At 42.0% G+C, this 17,680-nt stretch overlaps 1 protein-coding gene across 2 annotated transcripts in view; it reads left to right on the top strand.

Moving 5' to 3' along the window:
• pvrl2l (PVR cell adhesion molecule related 2 like) overlaps positions 1-17,680 on the top strand; it is a 360,133-nt gene that overhangs the window by 143,121 nt on the left and 199,332 nt on the right. For both annotated transcript variants that reach the window (XM_030120563.1, XM_030120562.1), the window contains exon 3: positions 6,824-7,067. In XM_030120563.1, coding sequence (XP_029976423.1) covers positions 6,824-7,067 — 244 coding nt within the window. The remainder of the gene's footprint in view (positions 1-6,823; positions 7,068-17,680) is intronic.

Below are 17,680 nucleotides of genomic sequence, written 5' to 3'. Positions count from 1 at the left end.
ACAGTTTCTAACTTTAAACATTTAAATAAACAATTTACGGCAGAAACTCGCATCAAAGCAGCGCGGCAGAAGTAAGTGTGAGAACGGCGCCGACGGCTCGTCTGTTTACTAAGAACCTTTCTCAGGGTCAAATCATAGGAAAGACGCCGTGCAGAACCCGGATCAGCTGGGTCCTCGCAGAAGATCTGGACAATAATCTTTGTTTAAAGGGAATCAGTGATGTAAGTCGATCACAGATACAGAATCTACTGAATAAATCCCCAAGATTTCAGACTGCGAACACCTCGTCAAACTGAAGCCGAGCTGCAGAGATCTCCCCGGATGGGCTTCAGTCTCAAGAGAACTTCTCAGGAGAGCAAACAAACACCTGGACCAGCAGCTTTTCGCTTTGGATAATAATAAACCCTCATTTGAGACACATGGCAGGAGCAACATGTTGTCTGGCGAGTCAGGCCCATATATATTCATAGGATTTTAGAAAGAGGAATTGGAGGAACTGCATTAACTCGACTCCCCCGCTGAGAAGCAGCAGCCCTCCTCTGCCTCTGAGACATCCCCTGCTCTATGATTGACTTCTCTGTGAAGCTCAATTCAAGCTTCAGCAGGATAATTGCTGCATTTTTTACACTTTACAGTAAATCACACCTGAATGTAACTCACATCTGTCATGAAAAGAAGAAAAACATGGACACAGTGTTGTTGTTTAAGTATTTTTTTTCATGCACAGATGTAACTGCACCTCAGTAATCTTCAACCATCTGTGGATCACTTTATCAGCTCTGGCCGTCCTGCTTTTTACCCACCATTGACTTTTTTTTAGGGACTTTTTACACCACATATGTACAGTTTACTTGCAAAACCAACTGTACCCAGTCGTGGCCCCAACATGAATAGTCATCATTTTCAGCATTTCTTTTATTTCTATGGAAACGGACATCCATTTCACAATGTTACTTTGTAAATGGGAAAGTGGTCTGAAATGAAAATGTGAAAACGGCACATTTTCACTCGGACATGTCGTGTGATCAAGGCTTTGGTCTTCCTCATCACAGTAACAGCTTCCCCGTTTTCCTCCATTCCCTCACAAGTCAGGCAGGTTGTCTTTAGTGGTAGTGGAGGTTGTTCGGTGGGACCCAGGTGCTGCTACATTTTGATACACACTGTGAGACGCTTCTAATAATTTACATGGCGACCCAAACAACAACAACAAAAAGTGTGATTTAAAGTAAACATTTCATTTACAAGAACTTTCTGGACACCCAGAGACACTCAACAAACTGCTGTTTGTCTTGGTCTCAGGCACTTTGAGAAAGTTAGTGAGTTGATTGTGGGATAATTTATCTTATCAGGTCGTCAGTCCTGAGCGTGAGTTTGTCATTAACTCCTGTTTCCTTTGGGAGCTAATTTTAATCCGGCTGACGTGGAGCAACACGTCCTGATGAGAACAAGCTTCCCGATGCCTCATTTTCTCCTCAGCCCTGACAGCATCTTCACTTTTTTTACCCTTCATTCACTCTGCTGACAACCACTGGCAATCCCACCCCACACACTCATTCAGTTGTTTTGATTGTTGATTTAGAAAATGAAATAAACATGTCCTGATTTTGCTGTGATCCACTGAGATTGTATTTTTTTTTTTCATTGCTATGGCCTTGAGCCTGGTCCTGACCTCAGACTGTGTTTAGTCTAAAAGTCTTTGAAGCACAAGAAAAGCTTATCAAAGGGAAAATACTCAAAAATTCAAGAGCATTTTTGAACATTCAGTTTTTCTTCCAGCGCTGACATTGTCACTGTGAATACTCATTCAGCTCATTCAAACTTTGCTCTCAGACTTTTGGATGTCACAAACTGTCTCACTTACTTTTATGTCCGCACTTTGTAAGAGAAGACGGATGTCTTAACTTAAAGCATAAAGATGCCTGAAGATGCTGACGACACCTTATTGTGCAGAGTTTGCATCCTTTCTCTGTGCCTGTTTGGTTTCACCCAGGTAAACCAAATTTATTTCACCTTCAAAAGATAACTGACCCCTGATCACCTCGTTTTATTTATTTCATTTTCTTTTATTTATTTTTTTATGAACCCCCTGAAGTATCACTCTGTTAGCCCTGGACTGGTGATCTGTGCAGGGCTTTACCTGACCTTTACCCAAGGATGGATGGATGGATGGATGGAGCAGTGACGCAAAACTGTTGAATGGGTATAATTGGCAATCAGTGATCTATTTTTGGCATTGTATTGATTTTTTTTTTCCTTTTTTGAACCATTTTTGCTGTTCAGCATTATGTAGACTGTGATTTTATCCTAGAAAAATTAATGTTTGGCTTCACTTTACAGTCATTCGCTGGGGCATTCTCAATGGAAACTGTCAGTGGATGAAACCCATCCGTCCATCCATAATGCTGGATCTGATCTTAACTGAGGAAAAATGGTAGACCTCGGTACAGCAATGGTACCTTTGCTACATGCAGTCTGCCAGAAACTTACAAAAATGAGAGGGGATGCAGCGGCAGGCGCTTTGGCGGTGGGCAGCGTTCATGGCGGCCATGGCGAGAGCCGCGGAGGCAGTAGGCGGCGGCAGACGGCCACAGTGGCAGACACAGCGGCCCATGAAGCGCAGCCAGAATGACACTGGAGTCTTAAAATCTCAGCATCGAAGATGCCCCCGCCACTTTTAAACTGTTGGTGTAGCAGCGTTTTGAGTCACCATCAGAAACACAGAACAGAAACCGAGTGACAGGAAAGACACGGGCAATATGTATGAAGTGTAAGGGCCAATCCCAATTCTACCCCTTACCCCTACCCCTTTTAGAATAGGGCTGAGGGCTAGGGCTATCTTTGCAGCACTATGAATTGGGATACCCCTTGGCCCTTTAAAGCCCCGCCGCGCTCCTACAACAACAAAAAATTATGGATATTAGAAATGATAGAAATTACATTAGAAATTACTTTTATTTTTAATAATGGTATTATCATTTACCTTATATTTATTTTGGAGGTTCTCCCACTTTTTTGAAGCTTGCTGGGCTGTAACTTCCCCTTCCAAGCCATTTTCTTTTATGAATATCCTGAAGTAATACATATATGTTTATATAAACACGTTTTATTACTAACATATTAGAGCTTAGACGAATAATATAATTTACTCCCAATGTGTTTTGGCGCTATATTTTGATTTCAAAAACTTTTATTCATTTTCACCTCTAAACTGAATCAGAAGTCGGGTTTCATCGGGGGTCCCTGTGTCAAACATATTACGTTAAAAACGTGATAAAAGATGACGTTAATACAGTAATTAGTGCTCTTCAGAAGTTACAAATTTACAGTCTGAAACGGTGCTGCGCAGCGCTAAAACGTTAATCCATTACTGGGACACTGTCACGCTAGTATATCTATAAATTCAGTGAAGCAAATACACTTTTTACTGCTTTTGAAATAGTATACAGAAAGCGATCTTACATTTGTGCGTCTCCTTGGTGGGCGCCATGTTGTTTTTTTCTGGCCAATGTGAAACTCCGCCTACCCCTACAGAGAATAGGGAGCATCGATGCAGACTTCGCTGAAAGGGGTGAAATACCCCTTCCCCTTACCTACCCCTATTCAAAAAGTAGAATTGGGATAGCCCTTAAGCCTCATGAACGCGCATATCATAGGGGTAGGGGTAAGGGGTAGAATTGGGATTGGCCCTAAGAGAGCAGTACTGAACACCGCGGCGAACAGGAGCACTATGCACTCTGTACCGACAGCGGACTCCTCTCGTTAAGGTTTTACATATATTGTTGGCACTTGAAAGAAAGAAATTAAGCCATTGAAATTATGTATATTATATTATTGTATGATCATGCAAATTATAAAACATTTCAAAATGCACCTGTATTGTTTTGTGACTGTTAAATAAAAAAAGAATAAAAACATTTTTTCAGTCATATTTTGTCATTTTAGTTGTCTTAAAGGGCCACTATCATGAAAAAATGACTTTTATGAGCATTTAACATTGTTAGTGTGTGAATACCTCTTAAAAACTTGAGTTAAGTCGGCGTCTCTCTTCATTCCTATGTATTTGAGTAACTTATATGAATATTCACTCCGAGCTCTTTGAGTTCGAGTTGTTTGGACTTCCGTGCTGAAAACACGACACATAGAATTACCAATATTACATAATACAAAAGTGGTCTGTAGTGCTAGGGGTGCTAAAATACCTTATTAGTGACTGTATACGACTTTGGCAGGCTTGGAAAAGCAGCATACGGCTCCTTTAAAAGAAAAATGGAAATCTCATCTCGTCTCATGATCATGAATCCACGACGTCTCGCCTCATGAGCCGAGTGTATCGTCACACCTCCAATATCTATATATAAATAACTATATCATATCCTGTAGCTGCATGGGAGTATTTGTTTCCCCCTTTCTTGTCTTCAGAGATCAGTGTTAATCACTGCATCCTCTCAGCATGCAGGACTGAAGCTGTAAATTACCCAGTGAAGCTCCACACTCTTAACTGTCTGTCCATTATGGACTTACCTGCCTCTTATAAATGTCCACAGATTGTCAACACCAATCATTATCATGTCGTGCAAATTTCAGCAATCATCTGTGAAAATTGTTTTTTTTTTTTTCTGGGTATTCATTAAATATTTTGTTACACTTGGAAAAACTAATTTTATTCTTGTCATGTTCGGGGTTAACTCAATTTTCCACAAACACAGCTCATTTCGTTTTAACTCGGTTTAAATAAACAGACAGCCCCGAGTGCGCACGGCACACAAAAATAAGATCTTTTGATGATTTGAAAGTCAATTTATTTTATCAAATCCCAATTCACAACATATCTGACACCACCTGAACTGTTCTGTCCTTTCCAACGCCGCCGAGGATAAAGCGAAATGCTACCAGCTGTTGGCAAATTCAATCTGATCCCGTGTGATCTGTCCCCATCTGAGGTGCGGATGGAATCAATATGTAATTTGTTCACATGGAAAAAACAGAAACACACACACACACACACACACACACACACACAGTGATATTTTCCTGACAATCACCGTCCGAAGAAGGAATCTCACCTCTAATTTTTTGAAAACATCTGCTTTACGATCTGCATTCTCTCTGCATTCTTTCCTTCTCCTCCACATGTCGTGCATTTAATTGATGTTTGCTAAATGTGTATTGATGCCCTTTATTCCCTCTCCTTCCTGGAGCACCACTTCAGCCTGCAGTTTGTATTGGCTGTCTCCTTGAAAATTGCAGAGCAAAATTAAATCAATTTGATATTCCATCACAGTATCCCCCCTCGCGGTGGAGCCTCGCACATCCGCAGCAGACGTCAATATATCGTTTACATATCAGGAGCCTAACTGCCTGTAAAATGACTGTCTTTCATATTAGCTTCTTTAAAAAAAGCAACAACATCCTTGAGAAAGTGTTTACAAGATGAACAGGCATTTTGTTTGGCGTCCCACTCATTCAGCTTTAATTGAGTTCGACACTTTGTAAGTGATGTTATTTCGCTACGCACGGCGCTAAGTATTCAGAAATGATGGTATTTGTATGTTCCAGTTAATATGCATGGCAAGTTTTCAAAGTAATCAGTAATTAGACGTAATCATTTGCGTATTTGGCCCACTTACCAACAGCCAGCAGCAGGTGAAACGCAGCAGCTGCAGCTCCTGCAGGCGGCTGGAAGGTGATTTGAAAAATCTATATGGTCGGATCGCTTCGGTGTTTGTGGGAAATGGCATCTCTCCAGGGTGACGGCGAGACACAGTGAGACATTTCAACCAGCCAACGGTTTGAAACGTTTTAGAAATGCGAGCTCTGGTGCTCGTTGTAAATAATTCTGCAAGATATGGCATTCTACATATGATATAAATGCATAGAAGCATAGATTTTAACAAAAACGTATTTCTGTCTCATCTATTTGCTCATTATTTTAAGTGTGATTCAGAATGATAAAATTTACAAAGCTGTTTTTTTAGAAACCACACCTTAAGGAATTTCACCTTAAAAAGATAAATCCACACTTTTATTAACTTTGTTGACTATTATTACATTTAAAAACACCCCTCAGATCAAACTTTCTCTCTTTGATTGAAAACAACTTTTCATGAGTCTGAAAAGGACTTTGATTCTGTGCTGGGAAACATTTTCATTATTTTATTATAAATCAACAATAACACCTCCAATGAAACGCTGGACGTGGATGGTTTGAAGTATTAATGGTTTCTATTTATGATGTGTGTGTGTTTGCTCGTTTGATGTAAAAACTAATACACAAAGCTTTATGTTCATGTGGGAAATCTCTTCGTTTATACAACACTGGTTTTGCTTTTGATATTTCATCTTTGATATATTCAATAGAATGTTTTTTATAAGAGTTTATTATAAATCATCTCCTCTCAAAAACCTGGTCAAACATTTTACAGCATTTGAAATCAACATTTGTCTGGATTTCACACGAATGATGAACTTCGTTTCTTGATATGAAGTAAGATGAGCTTATCTGTTACATTAAAAATGTAAAATGAACGTGCAGAGAGACGGTTCCTCAGTTTCTATGTTCAACCCAGGACTTTTCCTTTTTTGTGTAACTGTTTGATATAAGACGTTTTCTTCTGCTTGTTTCTGGCTGCATTGTAAACAGGATCTGCAGTTGCTCATTTTAGCTGTTTGCAGCTAATCTGGTTCAAAATCTCACCAAAAACAGTGAAAGACAAGAATCCTGATTAATCCTGAAAGAATCTCCTCTTCGTGTGGTTTGTGGGTCTGCTTACGTTTGGAGGCAGGCTGGGTCGCCTCTCACGCAGCCTCTCTCTCCTCCCGTCAGGTGTCGTGGATTTGGGAGCCCGTCGATGGCCAAAGGGACAACATCGCCGTTTACCACCCGGTTTATGGCGAGAGCTTCCCCAACCTGTCCTTCAAGGGCCGGGTGGCGTTCCTGCACAACAGACTGGAGAACCCCTCCATCCGGATTTCTAACCTGAGGATGTCGGACGCCGGGCGCTATACCTGCGAGTACGCCACCTACCCGTCTGGAAATGAACAAGGAACAACAACCCTCATCATGCTCGGTGAGTAGAAGGACACTAAGTGCGCGCCGCCTGAGCCCTGTTACTCTGACAGAAGCCATTTGCATATTTCGGATATGGCTGACTGCTTTTCGTGCTTCCATGTGAAGGGTTAAAGCACCAAAAGGTCAAAAGTATTTCCACATTCCTGCAAAAAAAAAAAAAAAAAAAAAAAAAAAAACAGAGCCGTGCTTGAAACGGGCTTTGAAAAGCTCTTCTGCTACATCAGCCTTGACAGGCGCCTCCCCGGCCATCTGCTTATCACTGCCTGCTATAAAAGAAGCTCCCGCCGGACCCAAGGTCTAAGAAGAGGCAATTTAAAGCATTTGACGAGTATTCTCAGGGTAGGGCCTGTTAGACGTAGAGGGAAAAAAACAAAATAAAAGATCGCCTTGGAAGATTGCGATTCAGATGCAGCTTTACATGTTAAGCGTCTTTGTGCATATATTCGCTGCTAATTAACAACAGTGTTTTGATGCGGCGTGATTGGTGAGCAGCGTGCTGTGTAACATTAACTGTATTCCAGCTGTCGCAGCTTTTTTTTTAGCGCTTAATATTCTAGAATTTGCTTATAATGATGTTTCAGCCCTGACTCCAGATGAGTTGGGACAATTTGGTGAAACTGAGAATCAAAACAGATTTGATTGGTTTGAATTTCTCATAAAACCAATTCATTATCAAAAAAAACTTTTTGTTATTTGTGGTATTTTACATCAAAGCTGGGTTCTAACATTCACAGATTGTTCCAGCCTGTTTTTATTTCCGGTTCAAACATTGCTACAGCCTGTTTTGAAGCTGGGATGTGAAATGCTCGAAGTATTTAGGCGAGCGAGAGGACATACAGACTCTTTTGAAAGCATTACTTTTCTAAATCAATGATTGGATGTTTTAATGCATTTTTCAATAGCCGGATCAGTCAATTACACACTGAGTAGAGCAGTAATGTTTTTTTGTTTGTTTTTTTCCCCCATAATGCACTTTTCAGAAAAAAAGAAAAAAAAAAAAAAAAAAAAAAGCACTTTGACAAAAATAAGGAATAATAATCAGGCAAGCAAAATGTCACGGCAAAAGAAAATAGAAAATAATAGAAACAGAAACAATTGAAAAGCAGATAAGTTAAGAAAAAAAATCAATGGACTAAATGGGAAGCGACGGGTCTTTGGAAGTGATTGTTTCTGCAGCCCTCGGCCTCTCGGGCCGGTCGTTCCCGAGCCGCAGGGCTCTTCTGCTTGTATATCAATTTTCATGCGTTGCTTTATTGACTCACCTCCTTAACTTTGTGCTGTACTTCGTATTATCATGATGAGGAGTTCAGCTTGAATGGATCTGGGTGGCGGAGGTTCACTGCTGCGCAGTAATACGTTGTAATTTGTGTAAACAGAGACGTCCTCGGGATCAGCCTCCGCTGCGCCCTCCGATACATTTCACCGCTTAAAACTTTCGGTTTAATTGGTGTCACGTCTGCTTTGTGAGAACGGCTGCATTAATTACTTGTTGAGGACTCTAACAATGATAATTAAAAACAAAAAAAAAGAAAGGTCACTAACAAAATCAACTGAGCTTTGGGTTGCAGCAATCAGAGCACTTCTGGAAATGTGCAAACTGAATCTGCAGCGCCAGGTTCTCTCTGCACTGGCAAGTCTGTTTACTGTACAGAGATTACATCCAAGAAAGAAGCAATAAGAAGGTAGAAGGTTCTGCGTTCTTACATCTGGACAGTTATGTGTTTATATATGGTAATTACTCGTTTGTGTTTTAGAATTTTTAGTTTTTTGTGTCATAACCTGGACCTGTAAGCTGTTTCAGGCTCTGTTTACTCAATAGTTCCAAGTTAAAATGCCAAACTGTCGTTGCTTTTTCGGTGTTTTTGAGAACAGCTCCCAAGGTGCAGCTTTTCTAAAACACTCAGATTCCTTCGTCATGTAAACAGGGGAAAGTGAAACTTTCTGAAAACACTTATGTAATGTAAATATTACTACAGACAACCAGATTTCACTCCACACCAATAACTGAAAATACATGTAACAACTGCCTTATTCACACAGCATGCTGCCAGATAAACCTTGGATTTGTGCAGAAAACAGTCCAAAAACAATGTTGAAACTGAAATCTTGCAGTATTTGAAAACCAAATGAACAAGAAAGTTTGATTTTTTTATGCAAGAAGATGATGAAAAATGGTCCATATGGTGCATCTGCAATCAGGTGGCTTTAAACATATGTTTGTCATTCACCAAAAAACAAGTTACAAGCTGATCACCTAGAGGTATTGGTTACTTTTAATTTTCCAATGAGGTTTTTTTTGTAGTAATAATCACTGATAGTTTAAACTGAACATGATGAATGTACTCCTGTAATTATGTCGCTGGCATTTGAATTCAACTTCACATTTCTGCATTACTCTGGTCAGATCTCATGGTGTCTGCGCTCATAACCTGAGCCTTCAGGAGGCACGCAGAGGGGAAGTGAGGGCGAGAGATCCTGAAAGAGACAGATGGATTTCTCAACAACAAGGGGAAGTTATGGTTAACTGCTAATTTGGTGAGTTTATGAACATGGCCAGCCGTATAATCTGCAGCAGCGGCTCCGACACACACGGCTCGCAGAGGCAGTTAAGGCGCTTCAAATCCCTTAACGCCCGATTGTTGCAGTTTACATTTGGATGTTCTCCCTCTCCTCTCTGACTCCGAACACACTCAAACATTAACGCAGGCACCAGATACATGATGTTTATTATATCACTTTCAGCTCACTGTGACTCGTGCTCATCAGGTTTGATTCTTTCAAGTCGACTTGGAAATCCTACAAATCCCCTCAACCCAGAGCTTTTTTGAAAATCAACTTATTTATTAATTTTCCTCAATATCAGAATATTTCAGTCTTAGTTAGGCTGAAAACAGGAACAGCTAATGGCCAGTTCACTGTATGAAGCTGCCACTTTGGCAGAAATGTGATTGGACAAATTGCGTCGGACTTTAAAGACCCTCATCTTTAATTAAATGAAACGTTATATGCAATTAACCATTCGTAAGATACTGAGCATATCTGTGAGCGTTTGTTCTGGGCTATCGGCGGACTGCACCGCTGCCGACACGGTGGAAATCAGGAGAAAGGCTTGAGGTTACCTCGGTGTCTTGATTTTTGAAAGTGAGTGGATGTTTAGCTGCTGTTAGCGAGGGACACATCCTGTTTGTAATCGGAGGCAGCTGGTGTTATTCATCCACCCACATGTCCTCCCGTTTGCACTCCGCTTACAAAGGAGTCAGATGCTGGTGTCTTTTTTTTTTTTTTTTTTTTTTCACGTTTAGCTAGCGAAGGCTGTGAAGGCTGCACGCTTCAGTGTGAATAACAGTAGTTCCCTTGATTGTTTCATGAAAGAGCCGCGCTCACACTGGAGAGATGGCCCATAGCGTCGTACAATAAAGAACTCGTGCGTTCAGTAGTTCTGTCGAAGCGGGAGGAGGAGGAGGAGGAACAATCTGAGATGATGGGCTCTGAATTGAAAGTGTGAGTTTACTGACTGAGCGGTTTAATGCAATCTGTCTGCTTCTTTCATTCCTCGTTGCACGAGGGTGCAGCGCCGGTCACGTTTCAGTCGCCACCCCACCGCCACCTTTTTTTCCTTCTTGCACTGAGTTGATTCAGTTTCAGAGCCTTTCATGTGTTTGTTCTCAACGTATTCAAAGAAGAAAAAAATTCAGATTTTCTCTGGGTTGTGAAAGGTTTTGTGTGTGTACTGGCAGAATAAGTGGGCTGACACTGTGAAGTTAATGCGTTGGTGTCAATAATATGGATCTTGCAAAGGGTCTGCAAGTTCCATTGGAGGCGCTGCACAACACGCCGTCAAAGAATAAAGTGGGTTCATGACAGTACCCTGTGTCGGAGCTATTACAGTGCAGGGGAAGCATGTTACAATGCCTTTCATGTGCTCTCCAAGCTGGCCAAGTCATTTCTTTTCCCAGTATTTTTTATTTTTTTTTTTCTTCTTCTTAGTAAATCTTCACACAACAATCAAACCCAGTTTTGGAACTTCCAGCTCGAGCCGAGGCACACAGGAGATGCAGAACTTGGCCGTGTTGCAGGGGAAATATGGAGAGACATTCTGGCTGGCTCGCAGATGGATGTGGGCTAAGCCTCCTAAACTGCAACTGCTGGCACGGAGCGGCGTTAGACTGGGAAATACCTGCTGGAAAGCTCACTGGCTCGCTTTTTGTCTGGGACTCAGGCAGAGCCAAGCCTCTCTCGGACAGTCTGCTCCGCGGAAATGCTCTTGGCACGCGGAGTTCCTCAAAGTCGCTGGGAAACTGTCATATTTTACCTTCCTGTTTATGGAAGCCATATGAGCCAATCCCATTAGATCCTATCGAATCCACAACTGCTGGCAACCAATCAAATTACACCTTATTGCATATAGAACCAGCAGGACTCCGGCCATATCACAACTTATTTAAGTGTGAATGTATAATACTGACAGCCAATCGTATTATGAGTTATTGGATACAGCACCGCAGCCAGCCAATCTTATTACCACTTATTGGGATGTGAATAAAGAATCACGCACTTGGCAGTGAGTGATATCGTATCATCCTGGATGGGGTCCGATAATACTGGACCCTAATGGGTTTCGTGCAGCCAACCGGGCAGAAATACATACGCCGGGGCGTCAGAGTGGAGGAAATCAATTGCCTTCTTTCACAGCGCTCTCTTCCTCTGAAGGTGGAAAAAGAAGCTATCATCTGTGATCTGAATTTCAAGAGGAACATTTTAAATTTGGACAGGTTGAAATTAAAGACGTGGACCACAGACTTGGGGGGGGGGGGGGGGGGGGGGGGGGGGTCAGGGGGGTCAGTGGCTGGAGTCCGTGGAATACACTGCGAATAAATGACAGGTTGGAGAGGAGCTCCTGAAAACATTTCTTTCAGCCAGAAACCATTCAGCAGAGGAGCTGACCTCCAGAAGTGGAGCACGCCGCTTTTCTTCTGGCAAAGTGTTTTTAGAGCTTAAAGCAAAAAGCAACAGGCAGGCAGGCAGGCGTTCTAATGAATGTCAATAATCTGGACGTGTATGAAGCTCCTGTAAGGCGACAAGCATTGGCTCGATACTTCAACCATGTAGAGAATTATGATATTTTGCATTTTATCAGGGATCGACTGCATGTTCAGATAAAGAGAAGGGAGCGTTCAGTGTCGACCTCTCACCTATACAACAGCAGCAGTCCCACCGGTGTTGCGGTGCACATATTTTCAAGATGATTGGCTGGTCGGGTGTTCTAAACATCTGGAAGAACCTGCACCAGCACCCCTGTGAGTTTAGGCTATTTTAATTGCTTCTTTTTCTCGGTGTAGTCCCAGGCTGACTGACTGATGTCAGAATCCTGACGTCTCCGTGGGGGGCCACCATCTGCTCCGGCGCTCTTTGCCGGAGTTATTTTCGACTCTAGCTGTATCTTTGGATTGTTATCATGCCAATGTGTCATTATATTGCTTGAAAAATGAAAATCAACGCTGCCAAGCTATCAGAAGAGCAGTGTTCTCTAATGGCCAGTGTGAGTTTGGACCCGATCCCAGCTGATTACTCCGAAACAAACGGCAAACAATAGCATGTAGAAAGAAATCCACACAAGCAATTCGAGAACATGAAGAAAAAACCATCAAGGCCAAAACAGAGTTGAGCCTCAATGATTCCAGAGCGCTCCCCTCAACACCTCTCTGATTACGTCGGTCTTTATCATCATCTAGAAGGAGCTACTTAGTCACAGAAAGTTGCCATATTTTTGAGTGTAGACTCGTTAAGCTCTTCAGTTGCATTAGTTTTGTCGTTTTGAGAGAAGCTGTGTTTGTTAACACGGCTTCAACCTCATGTGAAACCAGAATGTTACTGTCAGTGCAGTTTAACGCGACCTCGGACCCCAGGATGAGAGAGCTGCAGCCAAACACAGTCAAACTAACTAAGTCCACCTTGTAACTCCAGCCTTTTCTCACAATCAATTCATTATGTCCGATTATAGAGTACTTCTATGGATTGTGGGAGGAAGCCGGAGAACTTGAACAAAAACCCAGTCAGGCACAAAAAGAGCAGAGGAAGGCCGTGCAGTCTTGAACCATAAACATTATCAGAAACGTGTTCCCACTGTACACTGTGCCTCCGTTAACTGTTGGTATAAGAAGAAATGATGCAATTATTGTCATTAGTATCTCATTTTCTCTCAGTTGTGATGTGTGTCAAGTGATTAATACAGGAGAAAACAGTGTTATTGGCAAACTGCAAGTTCTGCAAGCAAGTCTTCTCAGCTTTCATCCATCTTCATGACCTTATTTGCAAATCAAATGTTTGATGATTAGGCCTCACAATGAGGCAGTGTCAAGAATATTGGACTGCGTTCTAATTCTGACTCTAAACATTTTCAGAATGTAAATGTTCGTACTCTGTCTTTGTGTAGACAGTAGATGCACACCACAACCTTAGTAAATAGTTCTCCTGCACATGAATGAGTAGTTGGACAACTGCAGCAATGTTTTCCTCCAGGATGGATGCAGGGTGGATGGATGGATGGATGGTTGGATGGGTCCTATTATCAAACACTGCAATGCATCAAGAGCTTCTATGAATTGCTCGGCACGCTCCCACCTCCTTGTCGAGTTGTGAAGCGACATTGGAAAGTCAAAGCGAAAGCAGCTGATTTTACGTTTTGCCCTCAAGTGGAGCCACTAGATCAGTCAAAATGCTGCTAAATGCAGCAGCACAAAAGGCTTTCAAATTGGAGGCCTCAAGGTGCCTTTAGCTTTTGTCTTCACAGGCAAGTCTGAGCTGCGTTTAGAAGTCAAAATGAGGTGTTTTCTGATTTTAGTTGCTGCATAACAATAGTGCTTACAGAAATCATTATTAAATCAGGCTTTTACTTCGGGCTCTCGGGCTTAAAGTAACTGAATGAATTAGAAGCCTGAAAGAATTACTTTAATAAAAGCAGTTTTGAGGCCTGATCATGAGTTGTCACATGTGGAATCATCACAAACGGCACAACATGTGTCGTATATTGCTGCTTCCTGAATATTTATCAAAAGTCAACATCAGGGAAAACGTAGAGAGCCAAGCAGATGTCTTCCCCAACAATGACTGGAAATATTCAGCGGCGGGGCTTCAAGCTGAGAGAAGATGTTTACAAACCTGGGCAGCTGGTGAGACATGACTCCCCAAAATTTAACAACATTCACAAGCTTTCATTGATTTTTGGCTAATGCATGCAGCAAAGTAGAAAAATATATATCACTTGGCTGCCCTTCATTGGGGCACAGCAGTGAATAAATCCATGTTTAGAGAGAGAGAGAGAGAAGGGGGGAGTTTGATTTGTAACAGCAGCCAGTGCTTTTAAACGGCTTCTCCAGGCGCCTTTTCTGTGTGAGCAGAAGCTATTTCATGATCTCACTCTATAAAAAAAAAAAAAAATTGCTGAATTATTGTCCTTGATGTTTTCTTTTCGTCCGCGCCATGTCCAATAAAGCCTCGGCTTGAGGGGTTCGACTTCAGAGCGCCACCAGATTCACCAGTTGAAACCGGCTTTTAGTTTGTCGAAGCTGATCTGACCTCCTGCTTTTTCACAGCTCCTCAAAGGGAAGCCACGCAGCGGATCACGTCGGGTCAGGGCTGTTTGTTTGCAGGGAGAGCGCGGGTCAAATGGGTTAGTTTTCATGATAAGAAGGTCATCATGGTCCGGAAGCACATTTGTATCCGCCCACATGTGAGATATGGGCAATCATGGTCTGAGTGCATCAAACTGCTTCTCATCTTTTATCTAGAAGGATGCAGTCTGGCATTGCCAGTCCCCGCTTCAAGACAAAAAAAAAAAAAAAAAAAAAAAAGTTTAACTCTTCTGCCAGCCTGATTGCATTAGCAACTATTGATTTATCATGTTTTTCTTTGAAGCTTGAAAAAACAAACCTCAGATTTACCAGCCAACATGGCCGTTAAATGCATTCTGACTGCATGGACTTCAAGAGCTGCCCAGAGTAATAAATTTCAAGAAGGAGATTACTCTGGTCCTGAAATGTTTGGTTTAAAGCAGTAAATTGGTTGAATAGGTGCATTTTCACAATGGAGAGGTTGATGTGGTCTGCACACTCACCTTCAGAAAGCCTCACACAAAACCCCGCTTGTCCAATCACAGACTAAGTGCATCACGTCGAGAAAATATACATTTTTTTTTTTGCAAAGGATTGTTATGTTCTGGTATTTCTCATTTCTTGACAGCGTCAGGGTTACATTTTCCTTGGCACCGCATTGCATCTGCAAACCGGTGACTTATGTTTTCATTTCGTGCAGACAGCATCCAGCAAAGCTTTTAAAGCTGAAGCTTTAAAAGTCAGAAATCCGAAAATCATGTTAATTTTAACAAAGCTATGAGATTTAGGCTGTTTGTTAGGTTGAATGTGATCAGTTTGTGTGAGGACAGTTTATGCATTCGATCAGATTGGTCATTTATGTAGTGAAATAAAGTCATTGCAGTCTGGAAGCTCATGCAAATGATCTCTATGTCTTATCTGCTTTCAGAGCTGTTTTCTTTTTCTTTTTTAGGATAAAATCTGATTTGTTATTCCTCAGTTCTTGACAACACGGAGGTTAGGTTGTCCCTAGTATCATATCGCGCCGACTGTATCTCCTGTGTTTGTGGGCCAAGCGTAAGTGATAATGTGGGTCAGTCCTCTGCTTTGCTAATTTGCTTCCTGGGAGTCTGGTTGGGTTTAATGCGAACTCGGTCTCGATGACAGATGTCAGCTGTCTGCTGTGGAAGCCACCTTAACTCAGCGGCACCCGGCTCCACACTCGGTCACAAATCTTTGCACTTGGCAGATTTCTCGGCTTGTTTACGATTCAAACTGGCACGATTCCCGTCAAAGGTCTTGTTCAGTAACTCGTGCCAAGGTGAAGAGAAAGACAGTCTCAGAGAAGTCCCAGGTTCAGGCGAGGGCACGCGTCTGCCTTGCCGAGGTATCCTGGGAATAGCGAATGCTGCAGGGACAAATGATTCTCTCGAGGGAGAGCTTCTGGAGGTTGAACTTTAAACTCTGTTTATGGAGTGCAAATGATATCCTGCTCTGTGGAATCTGACTGTTTGTGAGACTGGAGGAAAGTTTATCTCACTCCATTAAAAACACACTGTTTTGGCTTCGGCTCTCATCAGAATGCAGCTGAAAATGAAAACATGTGGCGAGTATAACTTTCTAGTGAAATGTAATCACTTTTTAGACGTTCTAATTTCTCCATCCATGAAACCAAACACACTTCATGTGGTTCAGGGGTTGGTTTGAAACATTTTTCTCTTTGCTTTTCAGCCTGTTAATACTCCCAGGAATACAGGTACACATGTCAGTCTGCATTTATTATGGCGACAAATCACCAAAAGTATAACTTATCATTCAAAGGTTAAAGGTGCTGTAGGCAGGATTTTGCTAGTCAATGCTAATTTTTCTGTGTTTTCTTTGGATTAAGTTTTAGAGTATCCATTGATAATCCTTTAGGAGTGTAGCATAATTGCACTACTGCGAGGGCGCAGCGTTTCCATCTGTCTCTGTTCTGAGCTGAAAAGGAATCTCGACAGCTCCAGGTATCTTCGACCAATCAGAAGAGCCCATGAGGCTCTAACCGTGATTGGTCGAGGGGCGTTCGTCGCACGTTCTTGTGGGAGGGGCTTAACTTGCGTAAGGGCGTGATGTCAGAGAAAACAGGACAGGATTGGCTGTGCTGGGTTTCAAATTGCCATCTTAGATGGGTCAAATCGCCATCTTATGGCGGAGATGCGGAATCCTGCCTACAGCACCTTTAATGTTAGGGGAAAGGCTGGATGACACAAGCAGGATCAAGGCTGTCAAAGACCCTCAGAAAATGAATGCGAATCAGTCGTGACCTCAGGAGACAGAAAAACACAAGGTGTGTTTTAACAAATGTGAAATATGAGAACACAAATGAAGAAACATGGAATCACGGAGATATGTCAAGGTCAGACCTGTTCGCACATTTTCAAGTAACAGCGGCAAACTTTTAGTGTTTTGGCTGTTTGTTTACATGACAGCAGAGTTGGGAGTCACTCACAGCAGGACGCATCTCGTCTCCAAACATGGGAAACACAACCTTGGTGAAAAACAGAGAACCGCACATTGATTTTTCTTATCCTGTGCAGAAGATTCACAACAATACTTTAGGCAGACCCCGCAGTTTTTGAGCTCTTTTATTGACATCGCTTCTGCTGCAAAGTGTACATTTCATACGCAATTACCAGAATCACAGACGGGATAGTGAGCAGGACGACACAACAAAAAAAGACAAGAAAGAGGACCTTTAATGGTGAGTTATCTGGGAATGACTTTACGGATGAGTGGTGATCAAAACACACATCCTGGAAGCAGAATTACTAATGTTATCATCATGTTGTGTCAACCAAGCAGTAATTCTGGGTAACTCTTCCAGCACTGAATTTATTAGGACTTTTCAGAAAGGACAGGACAAAAATCAGTTTCACAAGGAAAATTATAAAATTATGAGGCGAAGATTTAATGTTGATGTTACTAAACGCAGGCAGGTGTGGATGGACGGCTTTGGGTGAATAGATCTGTATGAACGGTTTGA

The sequence above is a fragment of the Salarias fasciatus genome, chromosome 22 (assembly GCF_902148845.1).
Source record: "Salarias fasciatus chromosome 22, fSalaFa1.1, whole genome shotgun sequence".
In the NCBI taxonomy this organism is placed as follows: Eukaryota; Metazoa; Chordata; class Actinopteri; order Blenniiformes; family Blenniidae; genus Salarias; species Salarias fasciatus.
The sequence above is the reverse complement of the archived record's forward strand: the minus strand, read 5'-3'. Positions and strand labels throughout refer to the sequence as shown.